Source organism: Azolla caroliniana, unplaced genomic scaffold (assembly GCF_043228905.1).
Source record: "Azolla caroliniana isolate FFs.n. ecotype wild unplaced genomic scaffold, voAzoCaro1.0.p SCAF_1, whole genome shotgun sequence".
Taxonomy (NCBI): Eukaryota; Viridiplantae; Streptophyta; class Polypodiopsida; order Salviniales; family Salviniaceae; genus Azolla; species Azolla caroliniana.
This window is the reverse complement of record NW_028230436.1, coordinates 10,015,475-10,035,076: the sequence shown is the minus strand read 5'-3', so window position 1 is coordinate 10,035,076 and position 19,602 is coordinate 10,015,475. Positions and strand designations below refer to the sequence as shown.

The following is a 19,602-nucleotide window of genomic DNA, read 5'->3' as shown; positions in this document are numbered from 1 at the left end:
TGTTTCTATGCCGTATGTCATCCTTGTTAACATGAATTTGCTCGACGTGATTGATACATCAGAAATAACTTAATCATTAGCAACAACAAAAATTATATATCTCCCTCCTAGGCTTTGATATGCAATGTTTATATAGGTGTGTGTGATGGAGGAGAGGTTGTGCCTCTATTGCATGCATTGTAATTCTACACATCTCTTGAATGAGTATTACATCATCATGTCTTCAACAATTGTATGGGACGATTAATTCCTTAAGTATTTGATTTGACGCAAACATGTAATTGGGATGTTGGAAAAACAAAGCAGGGTGCAACAATGGCATAAGGACGTTATCGTGAACGAACCTATGACACCCACGAAAGTAAAATTTTCGTCACAAAATTTATTGATTCTCAAACTTCACTAATAGACTATGTACTTATTGTTTGGTAATAAGTCATTGGGCAAACTAGCTTATGTTACTTCCCTTTCCACTTCCAATGATGGCAATGTTGTGGGTATCGTGGATCACGTGGTTGCCCTAGTTTGTCAGTGTGCGTGAGGGCCAATGTAATCTAATGCAATAGTGGTTTGTAATGGTTCATTTATAGGCCACATACATTCATCGTCTTCCTTACATCATTAACGTTCACATCTCGAGCATCTTTTCAAATCTTAATACGATGAATCATGACTATCGTATGTTGGATTTCATCTATTTCTCACACAATACATATTTGGTATGAAATTGCTACTATTGTAGCTCGAGGTTCCTTTCTTTTCTAGTCATGGTTACACTTGACCACTTGCTCAAATGTTTCCCTCTCCTGCTTTCCTATTCTCCCCTAACCCTCAATATTGGGCCCCATACAAGGTAAATATGTTGGTATTTATCCAACCACATATTTACTACATCCATGAGCTTTGCCCCTTGAAGCGCCTTAACACTTTTTTGAACTTGCTCAAACAAGTTAGATTTTGAGTTAGCATCATGCCATCAACATCCAATTATGAACGTTCATCAAATTGTTAAAAGAGTGCTTTTTGTCTAACAATTTGATGGAATGAACACATGTATGACATCGAGTGCTCCACCTAACAATTTGATAAAAGTGGTTATAAATGATGAACAGACATGAACATGACGCATCAATGTTATAAATGACTTACCCCACACGATCAAAGGATGGAAAAGCATGTATGACAACTATGTGGATGATGGGTATGAAATATTGATAATTGACAACATTACATGATAGAGATAAGGACGTCCATAGTCGTGGCGCTCTTTATAATATGTATACACGATGGAGGTGTGCTATAGATAAGGCCATGTGATGAGGATGCTTACTCTAACAACTACGTAGGATCATTCATAATGTGGATGAAAATCTTTCAATTGTGTAACATCTTCCATGTGCATCTAAATAAGATAGGCCATTGTAGCTTTATTGTTTATTGTTGAGTACTTGACAAACACTTCATTGCACACCTTCCAACGCTCTTTTTCTCTCGTTCCTTAAGCCCAAGCCTTCCCAACCTAGTGACCAAGTCTCAAGTACTTGGACCTAATGCATGATGTTGATCATGTAGGTAATAATTGAAGTGTAACTATTTGTATTCTAGTTGGTTAACATTGTTTAACACACAATTAAGTTCTATTTACAAGGTGAACGTGTCTTCATTATTAGCAATTGTATGCGTGAAGCTCGCTTCACCCATACCTACTTGTGACACAAACATTACGATAGATGTAAATCTCGAGTTTCATACTGACCTTGACATAGATTTAGGGCACCATTGGTGAAGAAATGTTCTTATGAAAAGCCCTTAAAACTCTAGGCATCTTTGGGCACCATTGTTGGGAACCTATATTGTTGTTCAAAGCTTTTCGGATGATTGTATTCAAACTCTTGCGGTGAGCCTTATCACAACTCTAAGATTAAAATAAATGACAATGGAAGAAGTCATGAGCATATTGACAATGTGTTCATGGCTTCAAGAATATAGGTTTAGGTTACCCTAATATTATTTTCCTTCTTATCTTGATCCTATAATTTATTATCCCCCTTAAATTTTGCTAACTTTCAACTACATAATTGGTTTTTTTCATTCATTCTTTACCGAGGACCATCTAACCTTGTTTTTGTTTTTTTTCTTATGCAACATTGACTAGTTGGTAGGTCCATCAGTCTTAACAATTTCAAAAAAGTGATTATGAAGGAGTTAGGAAAAATAAATCCTTGAAGAATCACCAATTGATACCTAAGTTGATGCACTTATAAGTTATAACTACAATGTAAGGCATGCTCCATCTACCATTGAAGGTTGACTTGCCCATAGCCTAGAAGGTTTGAATTGCTTGTAATATAATAGACTAATTTACTTCTATAACATAAGGTCGACTTGCCCTTAACACGTGAGGTCAACTCACCTGTAACACCTAAGCCAACTTGTGTCTAACACCTAAATCCAACACGTTCCTAACACATGAGGTTGATTCACCTCCAACACTAACAACTAACTCGCCTTCAACATGTAATGATGATTCACCTGTAATCCCCAATTGTAACTCACCTTACACATGTAATGATAATTTCTCCTATCATATAAATGGCTTCATCAAACTCACATTTAAATAACCTAATGGCGACTCTCCCTAGCCCTATCATTGTTAGCACAAATGACCCCCAAACCATAGGTAATATATATGTCAAGGGAAATTCATATTATTTAGTTGTAACAAACTTATGGGCTTAGTTGTATGTAAAAAACATGGTAATATTGTAATCTATGGGAAACTACCCTTTATAAGATAAGAATAGCTAATAGGCATGAAATGTGAAAGGGACACCTTAAGGTTTCGAGCTTGTATAAAAAAAGGGCAAATAACTCTTATGTAAAAGGGGCCTTTGGGTGCCCCACTTTTGGGCTACCTTGTGGTCATCATTCTCTCCCATTTGTATCCACTAAGAGCCACTTCCCTACATGTGGCTTTTCCACACTAAATAATCAAGATGCGTATGTTGTTTTACTTAGTAGTTTTCTACTTAATTAAGGCACCTCGTATGTTTCGTATGCAATAATGATCTATTTGATTACTTCCAATATATATCCTAATTAATGGATTAAATTTAGATTGTGTTTAGAAACTTTTGAGGATTACACGAGTACATGGAGTGGATATAGAAGTGATTTTATGTGTTAAGGTATGATGTGGTCTTTACCATTGGGGAGCAATGTCCCCTCATCCTTCGATTAGCCCATTCAAAGGAAGGTGGTCCAGAAGGATTCAATAGTGACCCTTGTAATTGCAAGACTCCCAGGGTATGAGTTTTGTTGACCATGTTGGGAGAACTCGATTTATATCAACATATGCATTAGTTATTTGAACGCTAACTTATAAACATTTCAAAATTGGTTTGTCGAAGTTATTTCAAATAACTTATTTACAATTGCCACAAACATTTCCCATTTGTCAAGAAGAGTTGAAATGACTCCGTACCTCATCTAATGCCTTCACTGATCTATGTTTGCATCAGTTGCAAGACTTTATGAACATGTATTTGAACAAGCTTTTGAAACTCCAAAAGTCTCACAACAATCTCATATACCACGTTGCCCATATGCAAACAACTTTCATGTCAAAGGATGACCAAAATGGTGAACCTCCTTTTGTGGTGAGGACATTTCAAGGAGAGAAGCAAGAAAGTAGTAAAATATCAAACAAGCAAACTACAATTGGATCATTTGTTATGTATCTCATTTTGGACTCTATTCCAAACTTGATGGTACAAAAATTGTGTATTACCATCGTGAGTTAGGTTGGAAGGTTGCCACAAAGTTGCTTTGTCAGGCATACTAGGTAGAAACTATCGAAAACTTGGGATAACTTCATTAACATTTCTATAACAACCTTCTCATATGGAAACAATGGGAGACCTAAAGATTGTTCTAAATAGTTTTTTACATGACACTTATGACCTTGCTCGAGCATGTCCATTCAATATGGCTATTAAGAGTGCTCTTTGTTCACGTGAACCTCATTTCGAGATTTAATCCCAACAAAGTGGTTATCATCATCATGAAGCCAATGCATTTTCCACACTTCGCCGCTTTCTAAGATGAATTGTTCCTCTTGGATGGACTTCATCATTATATTCCTAAGGGTTGTATTATCATATTGAGACGTTGTTTTGTTCCTTGTTCCCAATAACAATGATATGGGTAATCTGCTCCATTTGTCTTTGTCCGGCATGTGCTGTTCTGATCACTGGTAGGAGACACTTCAACAATCATGAGCTGTAACTGGATTGGAGTCTCATCACATTGAAGGATACTTTGATATACAACTTAGGTTCATTTCGTGTAGTGATAGTGGCAAACTCATACAAGGACATGGGGTAAAATCATGAGATCCTAGCAACACCCCCTCACTTTGCTTTGTGAGTTAGGCGGGAAGCTTGCCACATTGTTGTATGTTCTTATTATTGGGAATAAACTACCGAAAACTTGGGTTATCTTTGTTGACATTTTAAAACACTACTTTCTACAACAAACTTTTCATATCGAAGTAGTGCAAAACCTATTGACTATCTCGAGTATGTCGTTTACAATCATGACAATTGAGAATCTTAACAACCTTGCCCAAGTGTGTCCACTAAAATTGGCTAATGAGATTACTCTTGCTCAACAAGAAGTTGCTTCAAACATTGTAGCAAATGTTGCCTAGTCTAGTTCAACGAGGCCTATTTATTGCCATTTGATTTCTAGAAGCTATTAGAGTTTTCAAAATTGAATTACTCTAATTTGGCCCGAATCTCATTCCTAGTTTGATGTCTTAGGGAGCTTGGGAACCCATCAAAACACTAATTTGTCAAGGTTCCACGAGGAGAGTAACAAGGAAAACCTAGCAAATAAATCCAAAAAAGAGTCGAAACAGAACATTTCATACACTCACACAAATGCATGATATATTGACAAATTCTCATTAATTGATTTAGAAGATAAAAGCATCACCAATTTATGGAAGGATTACAAATTATTCACCTAATTTTTGATATGCCGAAAACTTAGAATTAAGATCATGAAAATGGTTTCATCTATATTTTCATTCTAGTAATGAGAAAATAAATGCTTATCACAATGACCAATGTGGGATGTAGGACCAACACTTGATTGTAGTCCTCATCCACGTTAACGAGGCCCAATTTCTATGACCTCAAAATTTTTTATCCAAATGTTTAGTCATGCAAGAGATAATATTCAAATAATTGCGGAAGCTCCTAATTGTGAAACGTGGTTGTTGGTATCCCATCCATAGACTTATGATAACCGAAGTTTAAATATCAAAGAAAGACAATTGCACTTTTGGGGCCTTTCCTAATATTTTGATCAACCCCTTGACACTTTTTTTCCTTCTAAGTTATGACATAATCTTCAGGGGGATCACTTGCGCGACTAGGAATAAGCAACATAGATATGTCATTGATCCGTATGGGGGGGTGGGGGTGATAAAGACCCACCAAAAATAACAATTTCAACTAATTACGTACCGTAAGAAGCCTCCAAGCTTTGGAAGGCACAATACTATGTATCCCTTTCTATCAACAAAGAGCAAGGCAACAATCGAGTGGAAAAACACACACGCGCGCACATACACACACAACGAGGGTTTGCCGTGTGTTTAGAGAGGCATTCGATTCCATATGCACAAATAAGTAGTCTGGAGGAACTTGCAGCACTTAAACGAAATGTGACGAGTTGCGTGGAGCCATCTAGGGGTGATACAGATGGACGCAAAATGACCACCCTTCGTTTTTTTTTGGTCTTGAGAGTGGCGAACAGAGGGGTGCTCGATGCTCTCAAATGTGTATGTATGTATGTACATGAGAGGTAATGAATGGATGGATGATACACACACATACATATGATAGAGCTATATCTCTATCCATTATAGAAATTGATGGATGAGACATCATGATATGTGAGATGATGAAGAGGGTCAAAATTCCACACATAATAATACCAAGCAAAAAAAGGAAGAAGAGAACAGAGCAGAACAGGGGAGAGAAAGGATTTGCTTTTCTTTTGATGTCTTTTTGTTGGTGACCAGAAGATTTCTTCCATGTAATCCTACCCCTCTCCTCTTCAACCAGCAGTGAGTGGAGAGGAAAGAAAGGCCTCTCTTTCTTCTCTCATCTGTCTCTCTTTCTCATGGCTTCTAGTTCTAATTGTGGATGATGGATGCCCTGTTCCCCTCTTAGCATTCATTTCCCCCTTCCCCTTCCCCTTCCCCTCCCCATGGCTAGCCAAGCCTTCCTCTCAGCAGAAGCCGCAGCCACAACCTCTGTCACCGTTGCAACCACTGCCTCAAACCATAGCCCCTTCTCTGCCAGCGTAAAGGGCACCTCTAGTGCTGGACCTTCCTCTTCCCCTTCTTCCTCTTCCTCTTCCTCCTCCTCCTCCTCCTGTAGGAAAGGGCAGCATGGATTGGTCTCGAAGCTCGATTCCTCGTCTGATCCTTGGGGTCCCCACCATCGCCGCGTGAAAGTAGGCGGAGATGTCCGGCCGCCTGGCGGTGCCCCCCTACTGTCAGGCCGGCACCTGTCCAATGACCGCGGTGATGTGCGAGCCTCAGCTGGTGCCCTCTCAATTGGCCACTTGTCCAATGACTTCTGTGGGCACCGCTCGACTCGCCAGGTGTCGAAACTACACTTTGGACGCCCCAAGCTACACAATGGGAAGCATAGCGCTGGCGCAAAGCTAGCCCTGCAAGAAGTTCTCCGTGCACACGATGTCTCACATGTGCTTGATATGTGGACTCCCAAGCTTTACCTCCACGAGGATTCGGTTTACCTCCTAAGAGAGCTTGGTAATGCTGGTGAGGCCTCGAAAGTTGCCGCCGCTTATGAATGGACCCTTACGCAAGAAACCCTAAAAAATGAATGGTCCAAACTTCTTAGTATTTCCATTAGTGCCCTTGGACGACTAGGTCAAGTCAACCTTGCACAAGAGATATTTGAGAAGGCTGTTTCTGCTGGTTTTGGTCGAAGTGTTTATGCCTATTCAGCTCTTGTTAGCGCTTATGGCCGTAGTGGCCGATGCAACAAAGCATTAGAGGTCTTTGAAGCTATGAAAAGGTGTGGGTGCAAACCTAACCTCATCACATATAATGCGGTGATTGACGCATGTGGGAAAGGTGGGGTTGAATATGAGAAAGCTCTCAAATTCTTCGAGGAGATGGAGAGAGAAGGCGTTGAGCCTGATCGGATTACTTTCAATTCATTGATTGCGGTGTGTAGTCGAGGTAATCTATGGGAAGAAGCTCAAAGAACGTTTGAGGAGATGCAAAGACGAGGTATAGATCAAGATATTTTCACATATAATACCGTTGTGGATGCCGTGTGCAAGGCGGGTAAAATGGACCATGCCGCTGAAATTGTTTCAAGGATGCATCAGAATTCAGTTAAGCCAAATGTGGTCACTTATAGTACTCTTCTTGATGGGTATGGTAAATCAGGTCGTTTCTCAGAAGCCATTGCTGTGTATGAGGAAATGAAAGATGCAAATATTGTTCCCGATCGTGTCTCTTACAACACTCTTGTTTACATTTATGCTAAGCTTGGTAAATTCGAAGATGCTTTGTTTGTATGTGGCCAAATGGAGAAGGCCGGGTGGAAAAAAGATGCGGTTACATACAACGCCCTTCTTGATGCTTATGGTAAGCAAGGTCAATTTGATGAGGCCTTGGATTTGTTCAAGAAAATGAAGGCCAAAGGTATAGTTCCAAGTGTTTTAACCTATTCCACATTGATGGATGCATATTCAAAAGGGGGCTTTCATAAAGAAGCTCTAGACGTTTTTAAGGAGTTCAAGGAAGCTGGGATGAAGCCCGATGTTGTGCTTTATAGCTCGCTTATTGATGCGCTATGTAAAACCGGACTTGTTGATGATGCTACTAATCTTCTCAAGGAGATGATTAGAGAGGGAATTCGCCCTAATGTGGTGACCTTCAATTCTATTATTGATGCATACGGCCGGAACCGACAGGTAAAAGATCTCCCTAGTTTCATAATTGTTTGTCTTTACTAGATTATTAAGTAATATTGAACTTAAATTCTACCCTTTCCCTTTTCTCATAGACTCAATTGGATGGCGGAAACACTTCGGCAGTCTCTTCTGATACCATGTGTACAAAGTTGTCCAATCCTAGTAGAGAAGAGAATGTCAATTTTTGCAACCTCTCTGGATTGAGCTTGAAGGAGGAGGAGGAAGAAGAGGCCGCTGGAAATGATTCGGTGCTTAGTGACCGAATTCCCACGGGGAGAACTCACAGAGACATCCTTGCAGCTGTTAGAGTGTTCCAAGAGATGTGGAAGTTGGGTGTGAAACCAAATGTGGTCACCTTTTCAGCCATTTTACATGCTTGCAGGTATCCTCCATGAAACCTTAAACCCGCTTTGGATAATTTTCTAAGTACTTAATTTTTAAAGTGCACAGCTATCATTTTTAGAGCAAAAATCAAGTTTTTTTATTTAATTTTAGACATTTTCAAAAAACAATGAAGAAATTTTAAAAACTCTTTTGGTGATCCACATTACTTGAGGAAACATGATTACTCTAGGTGTATAGACTCCGAAGATTCTTATGATGAGAGAAAAGATATTGGAAAACGAAAAGCCATCTTGGTTTTCAACACAGTCCCAAAAGAGGTTTTTCTGGTCTATCCATTGTCAGGGTCTAGCATCACATAGGATGCGTATTGTTAGCCCTTCATTTTGAAAAAATGTTTTGAGTGCCTTTAGAGGTATTTTATTTTGCAAATGATTAAAGTGGACCAGTTTGTGTTTAGCAAATGGTTCCTAATCTATGCATATTTTGTATGCAGTTATAATTTTAAAATGAAAGCTTACGAATATGGACTCCAAGCAAAATTTGGGACAAAACAAAATAGTGTTCAGTGGCGTATAATGATTTTTATTTTGTAAATGAATCATGATTTAAACGTACTGTGCAGTACTCCTAAAATAAAATCGAAGTTTCTGAATGTTGGACTCCATATGCATTCAAAATTTGGAACCTAGAAAATATGTTTTTGGTTGCCAATGAATGATGATTTAAGATACAAACTCAAATTCAAATTGGGGAAATTTGCAGTCGCTGTGCCTCATTCATGGAAGCTGCATCCCTTCTAGAGGAGCTACGAAAGTTTGATAACAAAGTGTATGGAGTAGCCCATGGGTTATTACTTGGGTCCAGAAAACAAGTGTGGGGACTTGCCGGTGTGCTGTTTGATGAAGTGGCACGGATGGATCACTCCACAGCTGCTGCATTCTACAATGCTCTTGCGGATGTCTTATGGCATTTTGGTCAGGTATGTGTAAATATGATGGCGTTAAGTACATATAGGGAAAATCCTTCAGCCTTAATATTCATATCTTGTGTCTACTTCAGCCTTAGTATTCACTTACTAATGAGAGTGTGGAGATAGAAAGAAAGAGAGACAGAGAAAGATGAGACAAGAAAATGTATTAATGTCTTCGAAAGACCATTTTGGGGTATAAGATGTAACTAAGTTTACAACAGTTTATATTAACTTGTCAAAAAAGCAAAATGTGTTTTTAATCTAACTTCCTACCATTTTCTCTTGAGGTAACAGAATCGCTTGTTGAATCAAGCATATATGTATGATTTTGAGAGAAAAATGAAGCATACTTTCTTTTTAAGTTACAAGAATTAGGAGCATGTTTTTTGTAAATTTCCCAAGATGATTATTTTTCTGTACTTATGGGTTAAGTAAGATCCTAAAAATATAGACATGAAATGCTTTCTCCAGAGAGAAGGTGCCCAAAAAGTGGTCATGGAGGCTCTACGGAGAAGTGTGTGGGCACATGCATGGCAAAGGACATGTCTTGATCTCCACTTGATGTCGGTTGGGGCTGCACAGGCCATGCTACATGCATGGCTTCTCAATATCCGATCCGTCATCTTTGAGGGCCGAGAACTACCTAAACTTTTGAGGTACTAAATTTGTTTTTCTTTCTGTATCATGATACTAGGGCCATGCTCTGCTAAGATAAATCACATTATTGTTCTGCTACCTGAACTTTGAAACATTAATTCTGTTTTTTTTTCTTTTGCCACTATCATGATGTTAAAGCCAAGTCCTGATAAGATTTAATTGCATTACACAAGAATAATGCTATATGTTTTAAACTTATAGTAAGTTCTAAATTCCCGTCTCACATGCCATAATATTAGTGTAAGAAAGAAACGACTTTTTGCTGTCAAAAGAGAGGATCCTGATTGGTTAATGCTGTTAAGAAATCTTTCATTCTCATTAGAATCTGACAACTGACAAATTTTGCTGCTTTTGAGAGAATAAACTTGTGAAATTTAGTTTTTAAGAGGTTTTGAAGTTTTGAAACAAAGTTACTAAAATAAAATGACTTATGCTCTGTTAAAATTTCAATATGTCTATTCCATGACTTAAAAAGTTTCTGATTAAAATCACGACATTATTGGGCAGTATATTGACTGGATGGGGCCGGCATAGTAAAGTAGCTGGTGAAAGCATTGTAAAGAAAGCTGTGGAATCTCATCTTCTTGCCATTGGGGCACCTTTTCAAGTTGCCAAATACAATGAAGGAAGACTTATCTCCACTGGCCATGTTGTTGGGGAGTGGCTTCTAGAAGCAGGTACACTTGAGCTTCTTATTCTTCATGATGCCAGGGATGGCTCAGCTGACACAAGAGATCAATGGAGAGAAAAGCAACTTGTACTAGCTTGAATGTGCCTCGTTGACAATGGTTATATTTTTTTGTATGTGATATAGGCTTGGGATTAATGGCTCGTCTTTGTCAATCCCAATTTCTAGAAATGTCTAGAGGACAATTTGTTTAGAACTTTTTTAATTATTGATTTATTTATTCATTTATTAAGCAGCTTGTTAGACCTTGTAGATCCCTTAACGTGTTGTGATTCAAATCCCTCGTAAACTTGTATATTTGATGGCCTTTTCTTACTGCGAGGTTACTTCATGTCACATATTTAGCTAATGTGCATATACGTTTTATTAGCCTCCATGTTACTTATTATGAATGACCTATTGAGTTTGTGAACAGATCTATGTGCTTTGTGGTAGGGTTCGAAATTGGATTGTCAATCGTTACATCATTTGGATAGGTATATTGAGTGGAAGTTTAGTGAGGCATTATTTGGTTGATATTGTAGCACACCAAACTTTTAAGGTGAGGTACCTTCAATTTAAAAACATGCATTTTCTACTAGATGGTGCAAAATTTCAGGGAAAGTTGCCATTCCATATACAATAAGATAGGATATTATCCCATCAAGGATGGCTAGATGAGGATCTTAATGTGGTGATGAAATCCTTTAAATGGGATAAACATGTTGCCATGAAGACAAATATGTACACAGCCAAACTTAGGTCTTTTGGAAGAGCTATGTCTCACGATTTGGTTCTTTAGAAGTAAACACAGTTTATGTTATGGAAGATGTGCATATAAGGGTTCCATGTAGTGGCCATTGCAATTCTAAGAGATGATTAACTGGCTACCTTAACATATGTAATCATGAGAGGATAATACACCATTTGTTAATCAACACAGTTATTGATGCATGCAAAAATAAGCAATAAAGACTAGGAACACTATGTGGAACACATGCAAGACATTCTATTACGGTATATTTCTGGTCAAGTGTAAAGAAAATGAGACAACATACTATTATGCAAGCTCATGAAAATAATGAAAAGTCAAGTGTAATATGTTTTGATGATAGATGAGGATTGTGTGATCATCACGCATTTGTAATCATTCATAAAGAACATGTGTTCTGATGATAGCCATCGGATGTCAAAAAAATTGTTCAGATATGATCAAAATACAACTTGACGGATGATTGTTTGCTTCGTAATATGGTTGATGCCATACTTGATACAAAGAATGAGGTGCATATATAGATAGATATTAGTTTCAAGTTGCGTCCAATGGTATGCACATGCCACGAAACATCAAAACAATGGTTTTGATGAAGGAGCTTTTTAAGGAGTAGTTCAAGCAAAATCTTATACTTGATAAACACATAGCAAAAACATTGATAGATGAGGTAAAAAATGCAAGGTGGACCAAAGAATAAAGAGTGTTACTTGTGCTATGCTGTGAAATTATAGTAAATTTATTTAGAATTGAAAAGATTAAAACAATTATACTTTTTGAGTGAAACATTTGTGTTGTATGAGGCTTTTGTATAAGTAAATCATTGTCGAGTTCAACATCGTAGGTTCAAACACACCCACATAATGGTCAATATCAACTACATATAGCAAAGAAGAACAATGAGTTAAAATATGAATCTTCTCGATTACCACAACATGATAGTTTCTATATAAACTATGGTAAAAACTACCATGGGATAAGTTATGGTTATGCCCTATAACTACGGAACTCGGGATAAGTGTAGATTTAACTAACGTCGTGAACTAGATAATGACTGATTACTATACATACTATCTAGTTCCTTGCATCGAAGGCCAAAACTTTATTAAACAATGCAGTGATACACTTTGTGACATTATATAAAGGAACATATCTTTAGGAAGCGATATCTAGCGGCCAACAAGCTTTGTCAATAAACAACCAATCGATGCACGCATGCACAGATGAAGAAGGAACGAGACAATTGAAGTCAATGAGGCCAGGGAAACAAAGCTGAAATATATGAACATGAGAGACAATGCTTTATAAGGGAGTATAAGAAGGGGGCGAAGTGTAAGGTGATGATTTGTACGCGCAAGACTGTACGTACATACACTAAATATACAAGACGAAAGTAAGTATGGAAGCGATGAGGCAAGAGGGTAGCCATTTTGTTGGCGACAATCTACATGGTATGGTCTTTCTGGGCCAATCGAGCAAAAATGTAGGTTTTATATGAAATGGTCTTCTGGACCAGAACAGTGGCAAAATGAGGTAGGCCATGTGGTTGTGTGTGAAGAAGCCCCTTCCTTATTTGTCCCTCCATAGACACTCTCTATTAGGACTGCATTTCAACGCAGCAGAAATAGGGTTCGTGTTTGAGCTTCCATGGTCTTTCATGTCAGGTTTTCTTTGAAGCATCCATCGTCTTCATCATCATCATCATCATCATCACCATCATCATCACCATCATCATAATCAGTGTGCTGAACACAGAAGAAAAAGCAGTTAGTGAAACTATTGGAGTGGTTAGGATCAGTGTTTCCACCGAAACAGTGACATGGGTCTTTCATGTAAGGTATTACTTGGAGAAGAATAAACACCGTCATATCTTGAGGTTTTCATAGAGAAGAATGAATGCCTACAATTAGAGTTCGAGTTGGGGTTTCCATTGAATAAGTCCTATGGGATTGATATGCAAGATATGTTTTGAGAATGCCTCCTCACAGGGAGGTTCAGGAGCGAATCCGCGAATAACTCCATGCGGACATGTGTTCTGCCAACCATGTGCTTCCACATGGTTTCGAACTGATACAGCTTGCCCTGTTTGTAGACATAGCGTGGATGGTATCTCATCTCTGATACCGTTATATGACCAAGATGCGGGATTACAGCAATCTTCCCCTTTTGATGCAGTGGGTGGCTTGGAGAGCGGGCATTTCACGGTTGCCGAGTGTGGGCATGAAACATCTGGGGATGGAAAAGAGGTTGACAGCCTTTCACGCGATTTCTCCATGTTATCTTCTTCTACTCCTATGAGGGCGGATAATGCGAGCTCTCTAGGAAATCTTGAAACAATGACGAGGAATGTTGGTGGTGAACGAGAGGCTGAAATTGGCCCTAAACGTAGCGGAGATTGTGAAGATGTGCAAGTTAGGTTTGTATTGGGAAAAGTCGCCGAAAGATGGCAACAAATGATGATTGAAAGAGCGAAATTGAAGATGCAAGTTGCTTGCCTTGATAAGAAAAATCAAGAGCTTTTCACCCAACTTCAAAGATTGTCGGAGGAGAACAATGCCTTGAGAGAGGTTTTAAGCAATAGCACATGGCCTATAGTTCGAAGAAAAAGCATGCAATCAACGAGAATGGATACTGACAGCATCAAACATAACGATCATTGGGATCCGAGACTTGTGGGAGAAAATCGTCGATATGGAGATTTAGAATCTTCATCTCCTTTGCTCCGAGGTAATTTTCAAGAACCTTGTCATATGGGTTGGGAAATAACATCCACAAGGGGATTTTCAAAACCACCCGAGAGAGTAGTAGAAAGGCTGCAATCAAACAAATGGGAATTAGTTCATACTTTTGCAATGCATTCGGGTCCAGTACATGGTATAGCTGTCAATCCATCAGGAAATCTTGTAGCAACTGCTTCTTGGGACAACCTTTGTAAAGTCTATGATGTTCATTCGGAGGAAGAAGTATCAGTGCTTTCAGGCCATGAGCATGGTTTGTATGCCGTGAAATTTTCTCCATCCAAGCGCAATGTGGTTGGAACAGTTAGTTCGGATCATAGTTGCCGATTATGGAATGCAGAAAATGGAGAATGCCTATGTATCCTTGAAGGCCATACAAATGAGGTATTTAAGTGTTTCATAGGAGAGCCAGAAACTTTCTTCATTTAATGGGAATATCTGTCTCATTTTTGCTGTTTGCATTATTTCATTTGATGTTTATATGTATTGGTATGTGTATGTACATATGTCCAGTTAGTTATATTTTATGTGACCAATTGAATGCAAGACATGCATACAATCCACTTTGGATTATGCCAAGTAGTTAACGATAGCTCTATGATACTAGGTTTTTATCCCCTTAAAATGTTCTGAATCATTTGACTGCCTCCATACAACTACAGGATACCAGCAATTTTCTTTGTTTTATAACTTTGTATACCTTCTCTAGTTCTTATTTTCCTACCCTATAATTGTGTAATGTAAACTCATTTTGCCATACACACACCAATGCCTTTGAATTGGGAAACAGCTGGAATTGCCATATCATCAAATTTTTACTCAACGTTATTTCTCAGTAGAACCCAAGCATTTCCCCATGTTTTGATTAGAAGACGAAACCTGAGGGCTTACCTCACTTGCAGACATCTTAACTGGCGGTTGCAAGATCAAAGGAACCAAAACCTTTATTTATCCTACGAAATAGACTTAAGTGGAGAAGGTATAGTGTTGTATGTAAAGCCTTCTAAAGTCGTTGACGAAATGTGTTAAGGACTCATAACATGGGAATGCGAGATTTTATACTAAATCCTAAACCCCAAACCCTAAACGCATGACTCTTCACACTATAGGCGTTCATCTTATAAATCACTATTTGCCACCAAACATGCTAGACTAAGCATTTTTACTGCTGACGATTTTGACGTCAGTCTTGAAAGACCCATGCGGGATCTCATGGGATGATTTCATGTTATCTCTCCCAATTCATACCATCCTTGCTTGATCTGTTATTCATTCCATTTCTGTTCTATTTACTGCAGGTAGAGTTTCTTCTCCTTTTGATTTTCCTTGTTATTAGACTTTGTATCGGCCTTACCTGGATGTAATTTCTTTGGTCTCAAAGACTATTTTGGCCTTCCAAGGTGTTCGGCATCCAACATTAGAATCAGGAGCTCGTAGCTCTTGAATGTTTTCTTGGTGTTTGATTGTCCTCTCATCATATACATCATATTATATGCTAACTTTAAGAATTGATGTGTGAACTTTTTGTAATAAGCAAAGCCTTCTCAAGTACTTTCTTGTTGCACATGTTTTGTTGAGGTGTATCCATTTAGAATTGAGACTTGTTTCTGTTAAATCTAATACAACTTTTCCCCATCTAACAGGTGAATGGTCTTGCTTTTAAGTATGGAACCCATCTTCTAGCTACAACCTCAGATGACATGACTGGAAAAATATGGGATGCAGAGAAGGGTGTGTGCATAAGGGATTTGAAGGTGATACATGGTTTTTGCCATTTGGGATGTATGCTTGTTGTTTCGGGATGTTTATTGTATGTTTTTATGGCTATGCACGTTCTTGTGATGTTTATATCTATCACTCATCCTTTTTTCCATGAGTTTACAGTTTTATTATGTATTTATCTATTTTGTATTATGGTGGGGAACTGCAATGCGTGGGGAATGGTATGAGTCTAGCAGTGGGCTGCAGTGCCTTTTCATATCAGTACCAAAGTGCTTATTCTGGTGTAAAGTTTTGTCTGATTGTTACTATCTATTCTTATGAGTTTAGAAATGTGCGCTACTTATGTGTCAGGGTCATCAATATGCAGTTTATGGAGTTTGCTTTCAGCCTCAAGGACATCTATTAGCAACTGCATCGTTTGATCTAACAGCAAAGCTTTGGGATCCTCGGTCTTCAGAGAGTATTGGTACTCTTAGAGGACATCTCGAAGACGTAATAGGCATTGATTTTGATAGCTCCGGTAATATGCTGGCAACTGGAAGTGATGACAAAACGTGCAGAGTATGGGATCTTCGAACTGGGAATGTATTGAAAGTGCTTAGTGAGCATGGGGGGGAAGTCAAAAGGGTTGTTTTTTCTCCGTTTAGCCGGTTGCTAGCAACAACATGTGGGGATACAACCGTACGGCTTTTTGATACATCTACTTTTCAATGTCATCATGTTTTAAGGTACCTATACCATACATGTTAATCTACATACTTACACCAGCATGTTTTGTGGCCTTTCAGCTTCTTCTTCTTCTTCTTCTTTTTTTTTGGGGGGGGGGGGAAGATGTTGTGTGGATTTGAACTTGTAATTGACTTTGGTAATTTACCTAGAAGGCTTAAGTAGTACATGCCATCGAATTCATTATCTTTAACCAATTAGGACACACATGCAGGGTATTGATTTTAATACTTTAATCTGTAAACTTCTGAATATGTCTACATTTCAATGCCATCATGTTTTAAGGTAATTATATAATACATTAACCAATTAGGCATACATTCATGGTATTGACTTTGTTATCTCAACTAGAAGGCCACTGTAGTACATGTCATTCATGTACCTTTAAGCAGGAGATGCATATGTGGCGTTAATGTCAAACCTTTAACCACTATGGACACACATACACGCCATTTACTTCAGTACCTTTAACCAATTAGGACATATATACATGCCATTGACTTGAATATTTTACCAATTAGGAGACACATATATGTCACGTGGAGCAGCAAATAAAATATATGGTATTTGCTTCACATGAATTGACCCTGGATGAATCAAAAGGTTTTTCAATACATTGACATAGCAAAAAATTAGTTTTAAGTATCTCCATCTTAAATTGTGAAAATATTTTGTAGTTTGGGTTAGTTTCCATGGAAATTCACACTTTTGTCCCTTCTCTTGCAGCTCCCATAGTGATCATGTATTTGACGTGGCATGGTCTCCTACGGCTGAATTTTTAGTAACAGCAAGTCATGATCACCTTTGGAAACTTTGGCTTCCTAATTCGCCGCTTGTTGGTTACATCGGCTCTTCAAAGTTCAGTCAGGTGGAAAACCTACGTGTGACCCAGTCAATCTTTCCTGATAATGTAACAACATGATCAATTTGACACAGAAAGTGGTCTAAGCCTGAAAGTTTTAACTTCTTAATATGTATAGACTGAAATGAAAATATTCCAGTTGGGGTTTGTATGTTCATATTTATTCTTTTGCTATTTGTTGCTTTGTTTGTTTCTTGACAAAAGATGTTGGAATCTCAGCTTTTTGTGAGAGAAAACATTTTCCATTTAGTGAAAAAGGAAAATTTAACCTTAACGTATCTAGATTGCAAGGTATGCTAGCTAAAAACTACAGAGCTCATTGAGCACTAATATTTTTTATTCTTTATGGAAGGCTTATATTGATTGGAAGGTGTAGATGTATCTTGAATTATGATTGGTAGGCTTGAGTGAAAATCTTTCATTAGAAATATATAGGTATATATGCCACCAGTGTGGAAATTTATGGTATATGCTTCTATGTGAATCACACTGCATTAGATATGTCGAGGTAAGTTTATATGTGATGCATTCAAAATGTAAATAATCCATTGGTTATGTGTTGAATGCAAGGAATGATTTATTGCCATCATTATTCTAGTGGCATTTGCAATCATTTATGGTTTGAGAAATATTACATATGGTATGTCACTTGGATGGGTGGTAGTAGTGTCTATTGGTGTGTGAAAGGCTCGTAGTAATGTAAGGCATGTGAACTCACTCTTAATTGAGGGGAAGGTAACAAATCGTGTGGACTTTGGCTCATGCCACACCTATTTAGGTTTGGTTGGTGGCATGGGATATTGGGCTTTTGGGATTGATGCTTGCTTCATAATTCTAGGCTTGGGGTTGGCATAATTGTGATGTGAGGTGTCCACAATTATATAGTTTTGGCCCTTGAGTCATGGAGCTAAGGGGGTTTAATCTAACAATCGACAATGGTTCGAGATAGTCAAACTCAAATAATTTAAAACCAAATTGTTAAAAAAATTTGGAACTTAAACTAAACCAAACCAAACAATGAAATTGTTTAAGTTGAACCATTACAAAAACTTCACACTCAAACCAAACAGTTTTAGAGATTTTCAAACTAGTTAAATTGTTAAAACCTCGATTGTGCGGTTTGGTTTTCAAGTTAGGTCAAAATTCAATTTTTCATATTTTAATTTTAAAATTTTCAAAATTTAAAGATTTTTCTTAAAATGTTCAAAAAAATAATTAAGTGTTGATCTTAAACTTTCAAACTATTTAAACCAAAATTGTTAAGTCGATAAAGGCTCAAATTGAACCAAATTGAAATTGACCTATTTACAAAAACCTAAACTTGAACTGAACTGAATCAAATCATATTGTTTTTATTGTTAAGCCGTTAAGTCTCGTTTTCGTGGTTCGCGGTTCGGTTCGGTTCAAACCGAACCATTGTCGACTGCTGGTTTAATCCCCCATCAATTCAAAACTTTGTAGTTAAGGGCAAAGGGTAAACAAATAGATTTTATTGAATCAATGATAACTTGGATCAATAATAACAGTCTTCTGATGACATGTTGACACACAATTCATTCTGGGAGAAAAGATATGGTACTCATGACATAAACTTAACTCATGAATTCTGAATTTGCTTGCTCCATGCGGGGAACATATGACAAAACATATATTCCAATCATTGAAGAATTTCGAAAGTATGAGATATTCAATAGGTGATACTAAAAGGTGTGTATCTACCATCAACCTATTTTGTCCATACTAAATGCATCTAATCTAACTAAAGATTGTATAAAATTCATGTTCTCTCTTCTTTTGTTTTGCATTAATTAATCCTTCACGTGTACTAAAAATATACGGGAATAAAGTGATTGAGATCGAAACATTTGTTACCCTACAACATAGTAGTTTCTTCTCGAATATCATGTCCATAATGTGATGTAATCAATAGACTTTGTGATCTTGTAAAGGTTGTAAGATAGCCAAAAAACCAAATTGTATTTTGCGAAGGTAGTGACTTTGTATATTGCATAGGAGAAAACAAGTTGTTGAATGGGAAAAGTTAATGATCATGAACACGCTCATATTAAGTAGAAACACTTCAATGTTGTGTCCACACTATGATGCTTATTG

At 37.7% G+C, this 19,602-nt stretch overlaps 2 protein-coding genes across 2 annotated transcripts; both read left to right on the top strand.

Annotated features, from left to right (window-relative positions):
* The first annotated feature begins 6,282 nt into the window (after nt 1–6,282).
* GUN1 (s uncoupled 1) lies at nt 6,283–10,919 on the top strand. Its single transcript, XM_087324749.1, has 5 exons — nt 6,283–8,031; nt 8,124–8,413; nt 9,139–9,355; nt 9,818–10,002; nt 10,511–10,919. Exons 1-5 carry the CDS (start codon nt 6,283–6,285, stop codon nt 10,770–10,772), a joined length of 2,703 nt encoding a protein of 900 aa, XP_087180875.1. The 3' UTR covers nt 10,773–10,919.
* Nucleotides 10,920–13,018: 2,099 nt separating this feature from the next.
* Nucleotides 13,019–17,637, top strand: LOC147868916 (uncharacterized). The gene is made up of 4 exons (XM_087324679.1): nt 13,019–14,564; nt 15,824–15,934; nt 16,254–16,630; nt 17,355–17,637. Exons 1-4 carry the CDS (start codon nt 13,386–13,388, stop codon nt 17,548–17,550), a joined length of 1,863 nt encoding a protein of 620 aa, XP_087180805.1. The 5' UTR covers nt 13,019–13,385; the 3' UTR covers nt 17,551–17,637.
* Nucleotides 17,638–19,602: the final 1,965 nt, after the last annotated feature.

Excerpts from the sequence above, each read along its gene's own strand:
- LOC147868916 (XM_087324679.1), top strand. The coding sequence starts at position 13,386 with ATGGGATTGATATGCAAGATATGTTTTGAGAATGCCTCCTCACAGGGA. Across the intron at positions 14,565-15,823 it reads TTGAAGGCCATACAAATGAG|GTGAATGGTCTTGCTTTTAA; the intron begins GTATTTAAGTGT and ends CCCATCTAACAG. Across the intron at positions 15,935-16,253 it reads TGTGCATAAGGGATTTGAAG|GGTCATCAATATGCAGTTTA; the intron begins GTGATACATGGT and ends CTTATGTGTCAG.
- GUN1 (XM_087324749.1), top strand. The coding sequence starts at position 6,283 with ATGGCTAGCCAAGCCTTCCTCTCAGCAGAAGCCGCAGCCACAACCTCT. Across the intron at positions 8,414-9,138 it reads GCCATTTTACATGCTTGCAG|TCGCTGTGCCTCATTCATGG; the intron begins GTATCCTCCATG and ends GGAAATTTGCAG. Across the intron at positions 9,356-9,817 it reads TCTTATGGCATTTTGGTCAG|AGAGAAGGTGCCCAAAAAGT; the intron begins GTATGTGTAAAT and ends TGCTTTCTCCAG.